Below are 16,837 nucleotides of genomic sequence, written 5' to 3'. Positions count from 1 at the left end.
AATATCATATGATGTCACTTATTTGTGGACTATAATGAACATAACAGTCTGAGAAATGGGGTAGCCTTAGGGATGTGAAAATGGTGTACAGACTGACAATCCCCAGAAGAAGGGGTGATGGGGGAGAGATAAACCACAGAACTTATATGCATGTATGTATGAACAATGGACATGGACAACAAAGCTGGGGACAGGGTGGGGAGGGAGGTGGAGGGGTAATCAGTGGGAGAAAAAGGAGAAACATCTGTAACAAATTAAAGAAATTAATTAATAATAATAAAAAAGCTGTGGTTCATGTGCACAATGGAATACTATGCAGCTGTAAGAAGGAAAGATCTCTTATCCTTTGAGATGGCATGGAAGGACCAGGAGAGTATTATGCTAAGGAAAACAAGCCATGCAGAGAAAGACAAGTATCACATGATCTCATTTATATGTGGAATATAATGAACTAAACAAACTGCAAAATTAACCCAGAGACATGGAGGTGGGTATAGGCTCTCAAGCCTCGGGGGGGGGGGGCGGTTGTGACAGAAGAGATAAATCACAGAACTTACATGCATGTATGCATGACCAATGAACATAGACAACAAAGGTGGGGATGGGGTTGAGGGGAAGGGGAGAATGGTGTCAATGGGGGAAAAATGAGAAACAGCTGTACCAAACACAAATTAATGAATGAAAATTTTTTTAGAAATCTTTTTAAATTTTAAAAATAAATAAACAAATTGCTGAAATTTCAAGTGGAGAAGCCAGAAAATGAATAAATAAATAAATAAAATAAAAGATGGGTAGAAAAATGAATTAAAAAGTTTTTTATTCCTTGATTGATTTTAGAGATAGGAAGGGATGGGGAGAGAGAGATAGAAACACTGATGAGAGAGAACATGGATTGGCCGCCTCCCGCATGCCCCCCCATTGGGGGTTGAGCCCACAATCTGGGCATGTGTTCTGGCCGGGAATAGAACCAGCGACCTCTTGATGCATGGGTCAATGCTCAACCACTGAGCCACACCAACTGGATGAAAAGTGAATTCTTATAAAAATAAATTGTGACACCAAAACCCAGGCTACAAAAGTGAAATTGATCAACTGAACTACATCAAAATGTAAAACTGTGCATCAAAAGATAAAATTAACAGACTGAAGAGGCAATCTGTGGAATGGGGGGAAATTGTAAATCATATAACTGATATGGGTTAATATCCAGAACACCTACAACTTAACAACAACAATAATTAAAAAAAAAACAAACCACAAACAACCCAATTGAAAGATTAGCAAAAGATTAAATAGACACTTTCCAAAGAAAAATGACCTGAACAAGCATATGAAGAGAAGCTTAACATCGCTAATCATGTTGGCGAGGATGTGAAGAAACTGGAAACCTGCACACTTGTTGATGTGAATGTAAAATGGATCAGTTGCTAGAAAAAGTAATATGGTGATTCCTCAAAAAACTAAAAATAGAATTAGTGTATGATGCAGCAATTTCATTTCTGAGTATAGTCTCAAAATAACTGAAAGCATAAACCTAAACAGATGTTTGTACACTTATGTGCATAGCAGCATTATTCACAGTAGCCAAAAGATGTAAATAACCCAAATGTCCATTGATGGATGAATGGCTACACAAAATATGGTTTAATACAGTGGAATATTATTTAGCCTTAAAAGGAAGGAAATTCTGACACATACTACAACATGGATGGACTTTGAGAAGGTTACACTAAGTAAAATAAGCCAGCCACAAAAGGATAAATAGTTTATGATACCACTTTTATGAGGCATCTAAATTAGTCAAATTCATAAAGACAGAAAGTATAATTATGGGTGCCAGGGACTGGGAGGAGGGGGGAGAGTTACTTAATGGGGACAGAATTTTAGTTTGGGAAGATAAAAAAATTTCTGGAAAGGTATTTCACATAAATGTGAATGTACTTTACACTGCCAAACTACACACTTAAAAATATTCCAGATGGTAAATGTCACGTGTATTTCACCACAATTAAGGTTGGGAAGGGAGAACTGGTATGCACAAAGGCATCTGAGACTGCACCTAGATCTTGCCGTAATTTGCACTTGTCCTTTAGGTTTCTTTAGGTTCCTAATCATCCACTCAAATATCTGCTCCTCCAGGAGATCCTCCCCAACCTCCCAGACATAGCCAGTATTTCTAAGGCATGGCTGCTGGCAAATGGAAGAACAGGAGCTTTGGTGTGTTTGATTACTGCCACAATGAATAAATCTTCTCCTCTATGACAAGATTGCAGACAGAGTAGTGAGGGAAAATGTCTTGGCCCTGCCCTCAGAGTCCACAGTCTGCAGAGGAAACCAGATCCTTCAAAACCAGCCACATAGTGTGATATGAGCCAGTGGGCACTGTGAATGCCTAGAGAGGGGGTGATTGACTGCATAGAATGGGAGCAAGTGCAGTTAAGGGGTCCTTCTCTGAGAAAATGCTTCCTAAACTGAGTCCTGAAGGACCAGGAGGGCTTAGGCAGGCAGAGGAAGACAGCAGAAGACATTCCAGATGAGTGAGTCCTTGATAAGGGGGAAATATAAATATGGGGAAAAGAGAGGGACTGAGAGAGGAAGGGAAAGTATGTGAATAGCAGAGCTGAGAAATAACCACAAATGAGTCAAAGGAATGTATTAACTTATAAGTGCCTCTACTGAAGATATTAACTTGAAGAATCTCTCACCCACCACCAGCTTTCAGGGTCTCTTCAGAAATGTTCTGCACAGAGCGATGATGGCCAGGGCTCCTGACCACCTACTTCTCCCAGTGGCATTGCATTCTGCCTGACTGCCAGTTACACTGCTCCTCTGCCTCTGCTCTGGAATGGACCAGAAGCTAGAAGAATCATTATCTCTCTGGTCCAGAGAAGAATCTAGAGATCACAATTCTGGCCAGCAGACAGACAGATCAACAGAGCAGGAGTTGGAGTGCCTGGCAGAGAGAGGCATCCCTGAGTGAGTACCCTCCTCCCTGCCCCGCTCCACATTCTGTGCCTGTCTTGGAAGACAGACAGTGGGTACTTGTGTTAAATGTCTGAAACCAGTATATGAATTACATACATGTGCATGTAAATGGGGATATTCAGAACATATCAGAAAAAGCAAGGAGCAGAACCAAGTGGAAAGTGGCTGAGTGCAAAGTGCCCAGAGATAGGGGAGTACAATATCAGAGTGCACACTATTCTGTCTGTGGATGGGCTTCTTCAGAGATTATTTCCTAGGCTCCCAGTCCCAGGAGAGACCCCTTGAAAACAGTTCAGCTGCTCCCCTCTTTCTTCCTCAGACTGGGATAGGCTGAAGCTCCTGGAAGGCAAGCCAACGTGGACTGCACTGTGCAAAAGCTTGGCTGATATCTGGACTTAGAGAAGGACTCCTGGGTGATTGAGCCACAAACCTGATGACAAAGATGCTTTGGGGAGAATTCAAGGTGACATTGGGAGTAATGAATTCAAATTTGAAGATCTACATGCGTCTTCTAGCTCCTGGAGTCAAGACCAAGGTTGGAGAGGGAGTTAGGCCCAAGCCCTTATGGCTTTTCAGCAACATCTGGCTCAGGACTGTTCATTCCATCAAAAAGGTAATCATCCTCATTGTTCTGCTTCATCTTGGTTTCCAGAACCGTGATGCGCTGCTTGAGTTTCTGCTGGGCCTCTGTGTACTCAGCCAACAGGCGCCCAAAGCGAGTGTATAAGGTTTCCATGTTGGTCTCCAGCTGTTCTAGCTTCTCCTGCACATCCACATCCATGCTGGCTGCCACCTCATTCTCATCTAGCAGCCCCTCCTTCATCAGGATCTCTCGGCCTCTCTCCTCCAAGACCTTTTTGGCATCAGGGTACTCAGTCACAGCTTCCATAAGGTCATCCTTGGACAAGCAGAAGAGATCTGAGTATCCTAGGCTGCGGATATTAGCTGTGCGTCGATTACCCATTTTGCTACCCTTAATGTTAAGGATACTGATCTCTCCAAAGCAACTACCAGACGAGAGCAGGGCATACTGAGTGACACCATCATCAGCCACCACTGCCAATTTACCCTCTTTGATTATGTACATCTCTTTGCCAATGTCCCCCTTGCGGCAAATGTAATCCCCAGGGCTGAAGACCTGAGGACGAAGCTTCAATACCAGCTCCACCAACAAGCCAGCTTCACAGTCCTGGAAGATGCGCACTTTCTTGAGTGTGGACAGGTGGACATTGATGGCTATCTCAGCCCTCAGCTTGGCTGGCAAGTTTTTGAGAACTTCCCGCTCATCTACAGTTTTCTTATTGGTCCACAGGTAGTCAAACCACTTAATAACCTTGGCTTCCATTTCCTTGCTGACCTTGCGAAACTGCATGTAATGTTTGACTGCATCGATCTTGGCTTGGAACTCAGCCCGAGTGGCATTCATGTTGGATATCATGGAGCCCACATTTCCCACGATGGTGGCAAAGATGAGGACACCAATCAGAAAGTCAAAGATGACAAATAGGTACTCCTCATCCTTTACAGGGGGTGGTGTCTCCCCAATGGTGGTGAGGGTCAGTGTAGACCAGTAAAGGCAATAGATATATTCCCTAGCCAGGTAGCCATACTCAGGGTCAGTGATGTTGGGATAAACCCAGGTGTCAACTCCAAAGCCAATGGATTTGGAGATGGCATAGTAGATGCAGGCATTCCAGTGGATGATGACCAAGATGTAGAGAATCAGGTTGCTGATGCGGAAGATGTTGGGGTAACTGGTGCGTGTCTCAGTGCGGTCAAAGAATTCAAACATGCGGGCAAAATGTAGCAAGCGATTGAAGCGCAGCTCAGGGTTGTGTATGCCCACAGCAAAATAGACCAGATCCGTGGGGATGATAGAAGCCATATCAAACTTGAACTGAAGAGTGTGGATATAGTTGTCCCGCAACTTCTTGGTATCTTTGACCAGCAGCCCCTGCTCTAGGAAACCTAGTAGAGATGCGAGTCAATATATTACCTCTGCCTTCAGCCCTCTCCCTCCTGATGGGCTAACACTCAAGGGAAAAACTGCTCACTCAACCCTCCTTCCCAAAGAAGAGTATAGAAAATTCATGTAGCAGGGATTGCCAGAAAAACACTAAGAGAGCACCCCCTTGTCTATATCTCAGTAAGCATGTGAGGACCATGAGGTTCAAGAAGGGGCAGGCACCAACCCAAGTCCCAGCCAGGCAGTTAGGTCTAACACTGTGTTGAGAGGGCTTTTTGAAATTTTGAACTCAGGCCTTTGGACATACGGGTCATGCTCTTGCTTGTACATCTCAGTTGCTCACTTACCTGTGCGCAGTCGGATGAAGAGGTCTGTGATATAGACCACATCTGAGAAGTAGTCCAGCACCAGCCACACTAGGTAGTAGCTTTTCTGTAGATCACTGAAGCAGGCTCTACAGGAAAACAGGGCTGGGCTTTACCCTCAATTCCAGCCAAAGTCCCCTAGAGGCCCCAAATTGAGTGCCCGATGTGTGCAGGTCATGGGATGACCACCAGGGGAACTGATGAGTCAGTCAGCCTGGTGTTCAGTCAAATCCTTGCTGAATTAATGACTGGGGTAAGAGATTGGTGGGGTGGACATGTTGTCTGGGAAAGCTAATCTAGAGATTGGCTTTGAAACTGAGACTAATAGAAGAATCTCCATAGGTTAAAAATGGAGAAAGGAAATTTTCTTCTGAGGAAACACCACGTTGTGATCTAAAAATAGTGAGTGCTAGGGGTGGGTATGTCCAGAAGGTAGAGCCAGAGAGACGTCCAGGTCCAGAGGGCCTTGAAGGCCATGCTAAGGGTTGAACTTCAATCTGTGGTCAAAGAGGGCCATTGAAGAGTTTGTGAGGAGGGAATGGCAATCAAATCCCAGTTTCTACCAAGCACACTAGTTGCAAGTGTGGAGGATGAGTTGGAGGGGGCAAAAGTGCCTGCAAAGAATGGGTGTGGGACTGTTTTAGTTGTGCCAGGGAGAGGAGGGTAGCCTCACCTAGGGCAGTATTGATGGGGATAGAGAAGTAGGAACAGATTACAGACACCAGGAAAAAGAATAAAGGGATAGACATGAAACTTTTGTAGCATATTAAATTGAGAGGGGGGTTTTAATAGGGCAGAAGGAGGCTTGGGGGTAAGCTCTATGTCCACAACTGGGACTGGTATGCTGCCAATCCCAGGGCCTGTGGACTGGACTGCTATGGCCACCCATTCCCAGACTCTCCCTACTCACCTGGCCACCAGCAGGCACCAGTTGTACAGAACAGGCATGGCAATGACAAACAGCCAGCGGTAGTACCAGTCCCCAGCTGGGTCCAAGACAAATAGTTCAAATTTCTTCCTGAGTAGACAGACAGAGGCTAGGTTTGGGTACCAGGCCTCCAATGTGGCAACACCCCCACTTCCAGAGGCCAGGAGTGCCAAAACAGTAATTCCTATGAGGATGTGCGGGGTGAGGGGTAGGTTGACTTAGGGCCCTATTTTTCAGGGAGCCAGAACCTGGTACTGTGTATCTGATGAAACTCAAATGGGCAGATGGCACGGGGCAACTTAGGTGAGAAAAGCCACTAGGGACTCCTATGACAAGTGGGCTACTTGCTGCTGTAGAAGCTGTTGGCTGGGACAATGAAAATATTCTAGAGTTAAAACCATATCAGGTCTCCTCTGCCCACCCCTTTCCCTACCATGACAGGGCTTGGTGTAGAACCCAGTATTCCTATGGTGGTGGCATAAGAAACCCCACCAATCCCTCTGGTAGCATGCTTGGGAGCCCTTCCAGTCCCACAGGCTGGACAGCTATACTTGGTGCCCTTGTTCTCGCCGTCCTTGTCGTCATTGCCATCCCCTTGCTGTGTTGTCACGGTCTGGAGCTCAGGACCACGAAAACGCTCAAGGAACGAGTCAGGTCTATGTTCCTCCTCACGAAAATTCTTGTTGGCCCACTCTCTAATGACCCCCACCAGGCGGGCAATCCTAGAGGTGAGAGAGGGATCATGAGCCAGAGGAAACTGTGAGCCCAGGAACTCAGTGTCTAATAAGGGAGATGGGAAATGGGCCAGGTCATTATTTCCCAGTGCTAAGAACTGGGATCAAGTTCAATGCTGAGGGTAGGGAGCCGGGGCTCAGTTATGATTCAGAATGCAGCTGGAGGGGAAAGGGAAGGCTTCCTGTAGGAGGTGTCATATCAGTTGATTGGGAACAACAAAGAGGAGGTCTCCAAGACAAGATGAAGGTTGTGCTGAGAGAGAACAGGCCAGGAGGAAAGTTGTCCCAAGCTTCCTGATTTTCCTATGAAACCTATACCTCAAGCCTGAAGACCTCAGTGCACTCTATGTAAGCCCCTCTGCTAGAAAGGATCTCTCCACTCTGACCCTGAGACAGGCATGTTTAAGAGAAGCCTCCTCTGGCCACTTCAAGCTTGTTCAAAGGAGCCACCTCAGGAGCAAAGAGTTGAATTAGGATAGTACTGACAGTGTTTCTCAGATATCTTGGTGGAAAGGCCCAGTGGGACTAAAAGGAGGAAGGCCATGGTATCCACTCTGACAGTCCCTGTGGGCAGGGGGAAGTAGCAACAGAGCCATGGTGGAACCCACCTGCGGAAACCAACCCTCCCATGCTGGAGGTCATCCATCTCTGCCAGCCTCTGCAGTTCTGAGCAGGTGTCATCTTCAGCTGCAGACTGTGGCCTGCAGAAGAAGAAGCAGTTGACCAAGGGTTCTCTGATCATACCATGTCTCCTATCAGCACTGTCTCCTCCTATGGTTCCGAGGATGTTCTTGAGTCAAAGATTGTTTGCTCGGTGACAATGAGGCAAAGTTTGGAAGAAGTAGCAGCCTCCGGGCCATCTCTGAAATGACTCAGCATCAGCAGACTCACCTGTTACTTGTCCTGAGGTCATCTTTGCCATTGGCCTTAATGGCAGGAGGTGCATGATTGTTGTGGTTATTGGCTGGGGAGCTCTTCACACCATTAGATTTTTCTGTCATCCTCCATGTAGAACTGAAACCCCCACCTGCCAGGGACAGGGCAAAGAGGAAGGTCAAAGAGGACCCTGACACCCATATAAGTCAGGAAAGCTGAAGGTGAGGAGTGAGAAGAGAACCAGGGCCCACCTGGCAAACACCAGCACCTCTGGGTACTATTTTGCAGTGCAGGGCATGTAACACCCAGCATTGCGTAAGTGCCAGGCTCCAAGCACCAAAAGGATGATACTGTTCTCCCCATTCTGACAAGTAATTTAAAAGGCAACCAGTTTTAAAATGGGGGAAAAAGTGTTTCTTTTTCTTTTACTCCAGTGAAACCTTTGACATGTGAACTATCAGATTGAATACAAAACAAAACAAAAAAATACTGTTTAAGCCATCTTCTGGTGCCCTGCTTTACAGATGTGTGGCACATGTTTAGGCTGCTGAGCACCTCCAAAGCAGCCACTGTCCCCAAACTCCTGTTCCATGGGAGGAAATATATGTCCTTGTCCCAAAGCAGCTGCTACCCAACCCCCAGCTCTCTGGTCTCCTAATCCAAGACCAACTCAGAGCTCATGCTCTTCAGGTAGGAGTCCCACCTCTCATTGACTTTTTCAACTAAGGTTCCTTCCTTTCAGCTCAAACCACATTCACTCCAGCATCCTCAAACAATGTTGCTCAAGCTAAGAAACAGAGAGGAGCCTCATGGGTGGGGAAGGGAGTGAGGAAGAGGGAAGGGAGAGCTCTAAGAGTCTCCACAGGCAGTTGTCCAAGACAGGACTTTGGGCTATGGGGAGTCTTGGAATGGCTGATCAGGAACATGATAAAGACAGCATTATATTCTAATATGATCCTTGTGGCTGCTAGGTGGAGACTGGATTATAGAGGGAGCAAGAGTGGAAACGAGGTGGTAGAGAGAAAGCTGGAGAAGATGGTGCCACTGAAGCCTGAGACAGCAGAGTGAAGAACTATTTAGGAAGGAGAATGAACAGGACTCAGAGGATTGAGTGTGGGGAGCAATGGAGAGCAACTGGATGGGATCATGCAGGAAGAGAATACAGAGTAAGGGTCTATCTAGGGCAGAGGTGTTTACAAAACAGACTAAGAAGGAGCAGCTTGAGAGGGAAAAAATCCAGAAGAGAGACAGAAGATTGTGTTCCAAATTGTTTGCCATGGGGTCAGGGAGGCTACAGCAAAAGAAACAAGGAGCAGCAGCTCTTCCCTGCTAAGGCTGATTGATATACCCCACAAGATTTGGTCAGAAATGGTCAGCTCACCTGCCAGATTGCATGTGGCCCCTACTGCTGGAGCACCTCCCCCCAGCTTGTTCCAGCTTCTGGAGTTGTTACCATGGCATGTCATGGTAACAATAGCAGGCATGTCAACCTCTATAGTGAGTGGTAATAACAAACAACCTCAAAGATTCCCACCTGGTGCTCTCTGTGGGACTACAGCACTGGGATGCTAATAAGTGCACCTGAGGGAGAGGAACCTGCTTGGACCCTAGAGACAGCAGATGATGTAGACAGAAAATTCTAAGCAACACAAACCAAGCTGGGGCCACTCATACTCATCAGGATTTCAGGGTTGGCTTCCTGGAATCCTGAAGATTAAGAAGGGCTATATCACAGTGAATGAAGGGCAGCAGTAGAGGAGGGGCAGCGAAAGGCAAGTCTATTGCAGGGATGGAGGGGACACTGATGTGGGGAGGCTGGATCTGGGATGGAGTGTGAGCTGTGCTTACAGGAATAAGGCAAAGGAGGCCAAGGGCAGCCCAGAGAGGCTGCAAACACCTGGCAGAGAACTTGGGATAGCCTCTCACTGACAGAGAGCATTACAGGCCCTGCCTGCCAGCACATGGATTCCTCCCCTCCTTACTGATAATCCCCAATAGCAATGATCCTGAGCCCACAGAAGGTAGCTAATGGGCCATGACACCAGTTTTGCTTTTTCTAAAGTTCTGGCACCAAGACAGTTTCCTCTCCCATGAGCCCTGACCCTTCTCTGCCAGGAACAAGCCCTTCCCTGAGTCTGACTGCCCAGAGGCAGCTACTTTGCCGCACATACTCCCCACGCATCAGAACTGCTCCCTCAGATCACTTGCCAGGAAACAGGGCAGTGGTTCTCACACTGTCTCCAAGAAACCTCATCTAGTCCCAAGTCTTCAGTTACCATCATATTTCAAATGAGGCGTCTCTCCCAAGCTGCCCACCCATATCTCCAGCTGTTTCTTATTTGAGGCATATCAAATCCAACATAGTTAAAACTGAACTTGACACCCTTAACTAAAAATTGGTTTCTCCTCCAATTTATCCATCTCCTATAGGGGCCTGCCCTCTATCCAGTCACCAAACCAGAAACCTGGATGTCAAACATACTTCCTGTTTTCTTCAATCATCACATCCAAGCAGTCTATGTCCTTAGTCAATTGTCCCTTCAAAGTGTCAAAGATATGTTCAACTACTGCCTTCTGTGCCTAAGGCCCTGTTCTGGTCTCAAGCATTCACTGTCACTCCAGGCCTGCTGCAGCAGACTCTGACAGACCCACCACTCACTGGGGTCTAGACTAGAGGGGAGACATGAACACCATTAGGGTTTTCTGGGAGTTAAAACTCTTAGAGGGAGATGAGCCACCACCACCACCACCTCCCCATAGCCTAAGAACAGAAGAGGAGGCTGAGGGGAGAGTTCTGAGGAGCTACAAAGGTGACAGATGGCTTAAAAAACTGGCCAAGTGGAGGAGACTGAGGATGACAGGCCTTAGGGAAGAGAGTCTCAGGAAAGGAGGAATCTGCAGGGCCAACACTCGACCCCCATGTCAAGAAGAGCAGGGCTGCCTTTTTATCCCTGAGATGAGAGCTGGAGGAGTCCTACATTCACCAACAAAGGCCTCACTGGTGACCTTATCCAGAGCAGCCTTAGGGGTGTTGGAAAAAGAAGGCATATTTTTCAGGGTTTCAGAAAAAGTAGTAGGAGGTAAAGAACAAGTGATAGAGAATATATCTAAGTCTTTCTAGAGTCCTGACTGAGTGAGAAAAGAGAGAGATAAGATGGAAACTGGAGCATATGATGTTGCAAAACGTTCTCTGTTTCTATTGTTTTTATAGGCAAGGAGTGACATGGGCCCTATTTGAGAACATTCTGAGGACAATTCCTTTAAAGATGTTAAGGTCAGGGACAAAAAAGAAAAGTTAGTCATATAATCAAGAATAGAAACAAGAGCTACTAACTTCCAGTTTATGGCTCTTTCAAATGTTCACTGCTGCCCAGTGCTCTTTTGTTCACTCATGTAGTCCATACATATTCCATGCATATTCTCAAGGCATCTGTTGTACACCAGGTCAGTGCTGGGTGCTGAGGTTAGGGAGATTAATCTGGAAATCTCTGATCTCAGTGTTGCTCCCAAAATAAAAGAGAAAACAACCAGGAACACAATTCATCCTCAGAGTCACTTGTTTGTCCACCTCTATTTTGTTTTTTGTTTTTTTTTAGTAGCATTTGACAAAGTTTATCCACTCTTTCCTTCTTGAAACAATGGGTTCCCTCTCCTGGTTTTCCTCCTGCCTCTCTGGCAGCTTCTTCACAGTGTCCTCTGAAGAGCCCCCCTCCTCTTTTCTTTTTGTTTTTTTTTTTTATCCTCACCCAAAGACATATTTTTTTGTTCAGATAGAGTGGGAGGGAGAGAGGGAAAGAAAGAGAGAGAAAAACATCGACATGAAAGGGACACATCAAGTGGTTGCCACCCGTACAACCCAACCAGGGCCAGGTACAAACTGCAACCGAGGTACATGCCCTTAGAGGGAATTGAACCCAGATCTCTGTGGACCACAGGCCGATGCTCTAACTGCTGAACCAAACAGGCCAGGGCCTTCCTCTTTTCTAATTGTAAATTTTTATTTGTCCTGAACTCAGTCTTTGGATGTAATCCTTATCTTTTATGTCTTCATCTTATCATCCAGTCGTGTGGCTTCAAACACATCTGTATGCTGGTGACTTGAAAATGTATAACACCAGCCCAGCCTCTCCTCCAAACTCCAGTTTGCCTCCCTGGGCCTGTTTGGCTTAACTGTTAGGGCGACAGCCAGTGGACCGAAGGGTCACAGGTTCTATTCCTAGTCAAAGGCACATAGCTTGGTTGTAGGTTCAATCCCTGGCTCCTGTCCACGTCGTACAAGAGGTAACTGATCTATGTGTCTTTCTTGCATTGATGTTTCTCTCTCTCTTCCTCCCTCCCACTCTCTTTAAAAAATCAGTGGAGAAATATCCTCAGGTGTAGATTAACCAAAACAAAAGCAAACAAACAAAAAACTACCAAATATATACATAGTTTCTTCATAATGAAGAAGAAACAATCTATCAATTAAAATAAACTCAGAACTGACATAAATATAAAATTACTTAATATAACTGTATTCTATGTATTCAAAAAATTAAGTAAGATTATAGAATATAAAAAAAAAGATTATGGAATATATGAAAAAAACCAAATCAATCTTCTAAAGATGAAAACTAAGTATTTTGAGATGGACAATACATTACATGAAATTAATTGCAGATTAGATATTACAGAGGATGAGATTAGTGAACTTCAAGACAACACAATAAAACTACCCAAAATTGGGCACAGAGAGAAAAGCGGTTCAGAAAAAAGAAAGAGCAGCCCGGCCAGTGTGGCTCAGTAGTTGAGCATCAACCCATGAACCAGGAGGTCACAGGTTCCATTACCACTCAGGGCACATGCCCAGGTTGTGGGCCCAATCTCCAGTGGGGGCCATGCAGGAGGCAGCCAATCGATTTTCTCTCTCATCAATGTTTCTATCTCTCTCTTACTTTCTCTCTCTCTAAAATCAATAAAGAAAAAAAAATTTTTTTAAGAGAAAGGGCAAACATCAGCAAATTGTGATGTAACTTCAAGTGGTTTAATATAGGTATAGTTGAAGTCCCCAAAGGAGGGAGCAGAGAAGATATATTTGAAGAAATAATAGCCAATGCTTAGTCCAGGTAGACCAGTTGGTTGAAGTAAAAATTTTGTGGGTTTGATTTCCATTCAGGGCCCATACCTAGGTTGTGGGTTTGATCCACAGTTGGGGTGTGTATGGAAGACACTGATAGACGTTTCTCTCTCACTCCCTCCCTGTCTCTCTTTCTCTTTCTCCCTCTGTCTCTAAAATCAATAGGCATACCCTCAGGTGATGGTTAAAACAAAAAATAAGAAAATAAATAATGACCAAAATTATAGTTTTATCAAATTTCCAAATCTGGTACAACTATAAACTCACAGATATAAGAAGCTCAATGATACCCAAGCACAAAAAAAACGTGAAGAAAACTACACCAAGGTACATTATAATCAAGTTTAACAAATTCATCAATACTAGGAAAATCTTAAAAGTAGCCAGAGAGCCCTGCTGGTGTGGCTCAGTGGTTGAGTATCAACCCAACTACCAAGAGATCACCAGTTCAATCCCCGGTCAGGGCACATACCCAGGTTGTGGGCCCAATCCCAAGTTGGGGGCATGCAGGAGGCAGCCAATCAATGTTCTCTCTCATCAATGTTTCTATCTCTCTCTCTCCCCTTCCCTTCCTCTCTCTCTAAAATCAATGAAGAAAAAATATGTTTTTAGAAGTAGCCAGAGAAATAAAACACATTATATACAGTCACAAAAGTAAAGACGGCATCAAATGTCCAGTAACAAAGGTGAGGATGAGAATGGTACCTTTCTGATGAGCTTCAGGCCTTTCTTACAACTTCCAAATGAACATTACATTCCAGCTGCCCTTGGACAGGCACAACTCACCTTATCCCCAATCACACTGAAGTCATCATCACCATTGGCCCTTAGACAGACATTTGTGACAGACTGAGGCTTCAAGCCTTTGGCTTCTGGCCTTCAGGATGGCTTGGCACTCAAACTTTTCCCTGAAGAGTATGTCCATGTTCATTCTGCCTATGCACAGCTTCCTGCCAATTTTCACAAAGTCCTGGGGCAAAACCTCAGTCCAGATTATGCCACCCTTCTTGCCAGAAACCTCTTGCACTAGAGTATGCACTGCTTGAGGGCAAGCATCTGCATTGTTATATAATGCATCCTCATATAGTACTGAGGCTGGCTCCTGGAAATCACTCTATACATATTGGTGGAAAGAAGAAAGAAGACGACATGGAGGAACCTGGAGAGTATTATCCTAAGCGAAAAAAGCCAAGCACAGAAATACAACTATCACACAATCTCACTTATTTGTGGAATATAATGAACATAACAATTTGAGGAACAGGGTAGACCCAGAGACATGGAAGTAGGGTACAGACTGACAACCCTCAGAAAAGGGAGTGGGGAGGGAGAGGTAAACCACAGAACTTATATGCATGTACGCATAACCAATGGACATGGACAACAAAGCTGGGGATGGGGTGGGGAGGAGGGCGTCAATGGGGAAGAAAAGGAGAAACAACTGTAACAAAAATAAATTGATAAAAAATAAATAAATAAAAAATAAGGAAAGGAGGGAGGGTAGGAAGAAGGGAGAAAGGGAGGAAAAGAAGAATACATAAAGGTTAGATCTTAGTGAAGTTATGAGGAATCTCAGAATACAGAGCTGCTAGGAGGTCTTCCAAGAGGGAACATGAAATGCTCCAGGTGGCCAGGTGGCTCAGCTTCTTTTGTACTCCAGGCCATCCTGGCCTCAGATTCAAGTTAATATCAGTCAAACTTTTTCCACTGTAATTAGGAAGGGAACTCTTCCATAACTAAGCCTAAAGAGGCAGGCTCCAAGTCTCATCCAGAAACTAGTTCCCCAGATATTCAATTCTGGCCATTGTAATGGAAAAAGTCCTGGGCAGCAGACAGAGAATGCTGCCGAGGGAAGGGTCATGCACATCATGGGTGGCAGGGTGTAGGGAAGGCAGTCAAGAAATCAGGAATGTAGGCAAGTAGGCAGATAGCAGCTAGGAGAGCCAAGAAGAAGCTAGATCTTAGGGGTGAGGGGAAATTTCTTATTCACTGAGCAGCTATAATGTGCTAAATTAACTCATTTAATCCTCACAACCTGACAAGGCTGATACTATTGCTATCCCCATCACAGAGATTCACATGCAATCTAGCTTCAAAAGCACACTCAACTACAGGGCCAGCCTGGAAGATGAACAGACCCGGGGACTTGGACAATAACAAAAAGAGAGTTAGGTCAGAACTACATCAAGTTCAGCACGCTCTTGGGACTAACTTTTGAGTGTGGAGCTGAAGCTGCAATGACCCCCTTGTGCCCCAAGCCTGTGGAGACAGTTGGAGGGGACCCAACCATGGCTAAGGAGAGTTTCAGGGACTGGGGGTAGGCAGCCCCAAGCTGGAGAGGAAGAGAGTGCTTGGCACTCACTAGACAGACAGTGGGTCCTTGATGTTAATTCACCTTTGGCTGTAATCAGCCACCCTGATGTCAAGCTCTAGCTTAGCACCTTCATTAAATAGATGCTTGAAAACTATTTGTTGAGTGAATTAAATCTCCAGTGGGACACAGAGAAGGCAGGGTTTTGCCTAAGAGGCCTGGCAGGCCAGCATGGTTGGTCACTACTTTGACAAAGGCTGAAGCCTCCAGTGCAGACACCATTACATCAGAAACTTGTCATAGCTGGGCTGTTTTTGCCAAGGGAGGCTTCATTTCTTTACAAAGATAGGGTCAGGGCAGTATATCTGACATCAGCCATATTCAGTTCATACCCCAAGGGAGGCTTCTCCTATGGTGACAGGCTGGATCCCAGCCCCTGGTGTCTTCACTGAGAAACTCCTATGTTCCACATCCACAGGTTCCCAGAGGCCATCTCTGTTTTCTGGGGGCAGTCACTGGGTCCCTGGACTCAAAATGTCTCAAACTAACATGACCTTCTCACCCCAGCCCCAGCTTCTTTTTTCCCAGTGGCTTATCTTGAGAAAAACACATCTCTCCCCACATGTACTCAATCTAGAAACATAGGAGTCATCCTTGATACCTCCACCCAAGCCTCAAATTTTGTTGGTTCTTCTGCTGACTCATTGACTCTTATCCTTCAGATCCCCAGCCCTTCCTCTTCTCTACCTTCCACACTACCAGGGTGAGTTCAGTAAGTCCACACCTGGGTGTGTCTGTCACTCCTGCTTTGAATACCAATGGACAGATGCCCTCATCCTAGAAATAAAATTTCTCAAGGCAGAGACTTTTCTGTTTTCTTTAGTCATTAATCCCCAGAGCCTAGCCCAGTGTCAAGCAGTACATATTTGGAAAGTGAATGAAGGAGTACATTCCCTAAACTTGCTTTGTAATTTCCCAAATCCATACCTTGTTTCATGTCCACTTCTCCCTACTTTATTTGTATCACAGAGTTATTATGTCCTGACAATTATTTACTTGCATATGGTCTGTCCCCCACAAGATGGTAACATCCAGAGACCAGGTGTGACTTATTCCCTGCTGGGTCCCAAGACTGAGGATACTGTCAGGTACTTGTTGAATAGATGGAGGTGTCATCTACATGATAAATTCCAAACTCCCACTTAGGCATTCAGACCCCTTCTAGATCTCCCTAGACTCATCTTTGCAGTCTCATCTCCTATGGGGCCATCTTGTGTTGGAGCCTAGTGGGGTGTGGCCAGGGCTGGTCCTGGAAGAGGGGGTATGAGGGGGAATCAGAGCCCCACATGACTCCTGGATTCAAGAAGTTCAGCCACCGGGGAACCTGAGGGTCAATCAGGTACACATCTTGTCAGCCACAGTTGAGGCTCAACTCGAAGTACATGTGCCCAATCCAAGCACTCAGTGTCTCTCCTTCTGGGGAAGGCAGCCACCACCCTGGAAGCCTCCATTTGACAAATGATGCTAAGGGTTTTGCCCATGATCTTCCAAGAGCA

At 45.5% G+C, this 16,837-nt stretch overlaps 1 protein-coding gene across 1 annotated transcript; it reads right to left on the bottom strand.

The window, feature by feature from the left end:
• Positions 1 to 3,259: 3,259 nt before the first annotated feature.
• On the bottom strand, positions 3,260 to 7,986 carry CNGA2 (cyclic nucleotide gated channel subunit alpha 2). The gene is made up of 6 exons (XM_036270734.1): positions 7,870 to 7,986; positions 7,587 to 7,679; positions 6,796 to 6,966; positions 6,227 to 6,334; positions 5,299 to 5,405; positions 3,260 to 4,953 (listed from the first exon to the last, which is right to left on the bottom strand). Exons 1-6 carry the CDS (start codon positions 7,977 to 7,979, stop codon positions 3,548 to 3,550), a joined length of 1,995 nt encoding a protein of 664 aa, XP_036126627.1. The 5' UTR covers positions 7,980 to 7,986; the 3' UTR covers positions 3,260 to 3,547.
• Between the last annotated feature and the right edge of the window lie 8,851 nt (positions 7,987 to 16,837).

The sequence above is a fragment of the Molossus molossus genome, unplaced genomic scaffold (genome assembly GCF_014108415.1).
Source record: "Molossus molossus isolate mMolMol1 unplaced genomic scaffold, mMolMol1.p scaffold_m16_p_2, whole genome shotgun sequence".
In the NCBI taxonomy this organism is placed as follows: domain Eukaryota; kingdom Metazoa; phylum Chordata; class Mammalia; order Chiroptera; family Molossidae; genus Molossus; species Molossus molossus.
The sequence above is the reverse complement of the archived record's forward strand: the minus strand, read 5'-3'. Positions and strand labels throughout refer to the sequence as shown.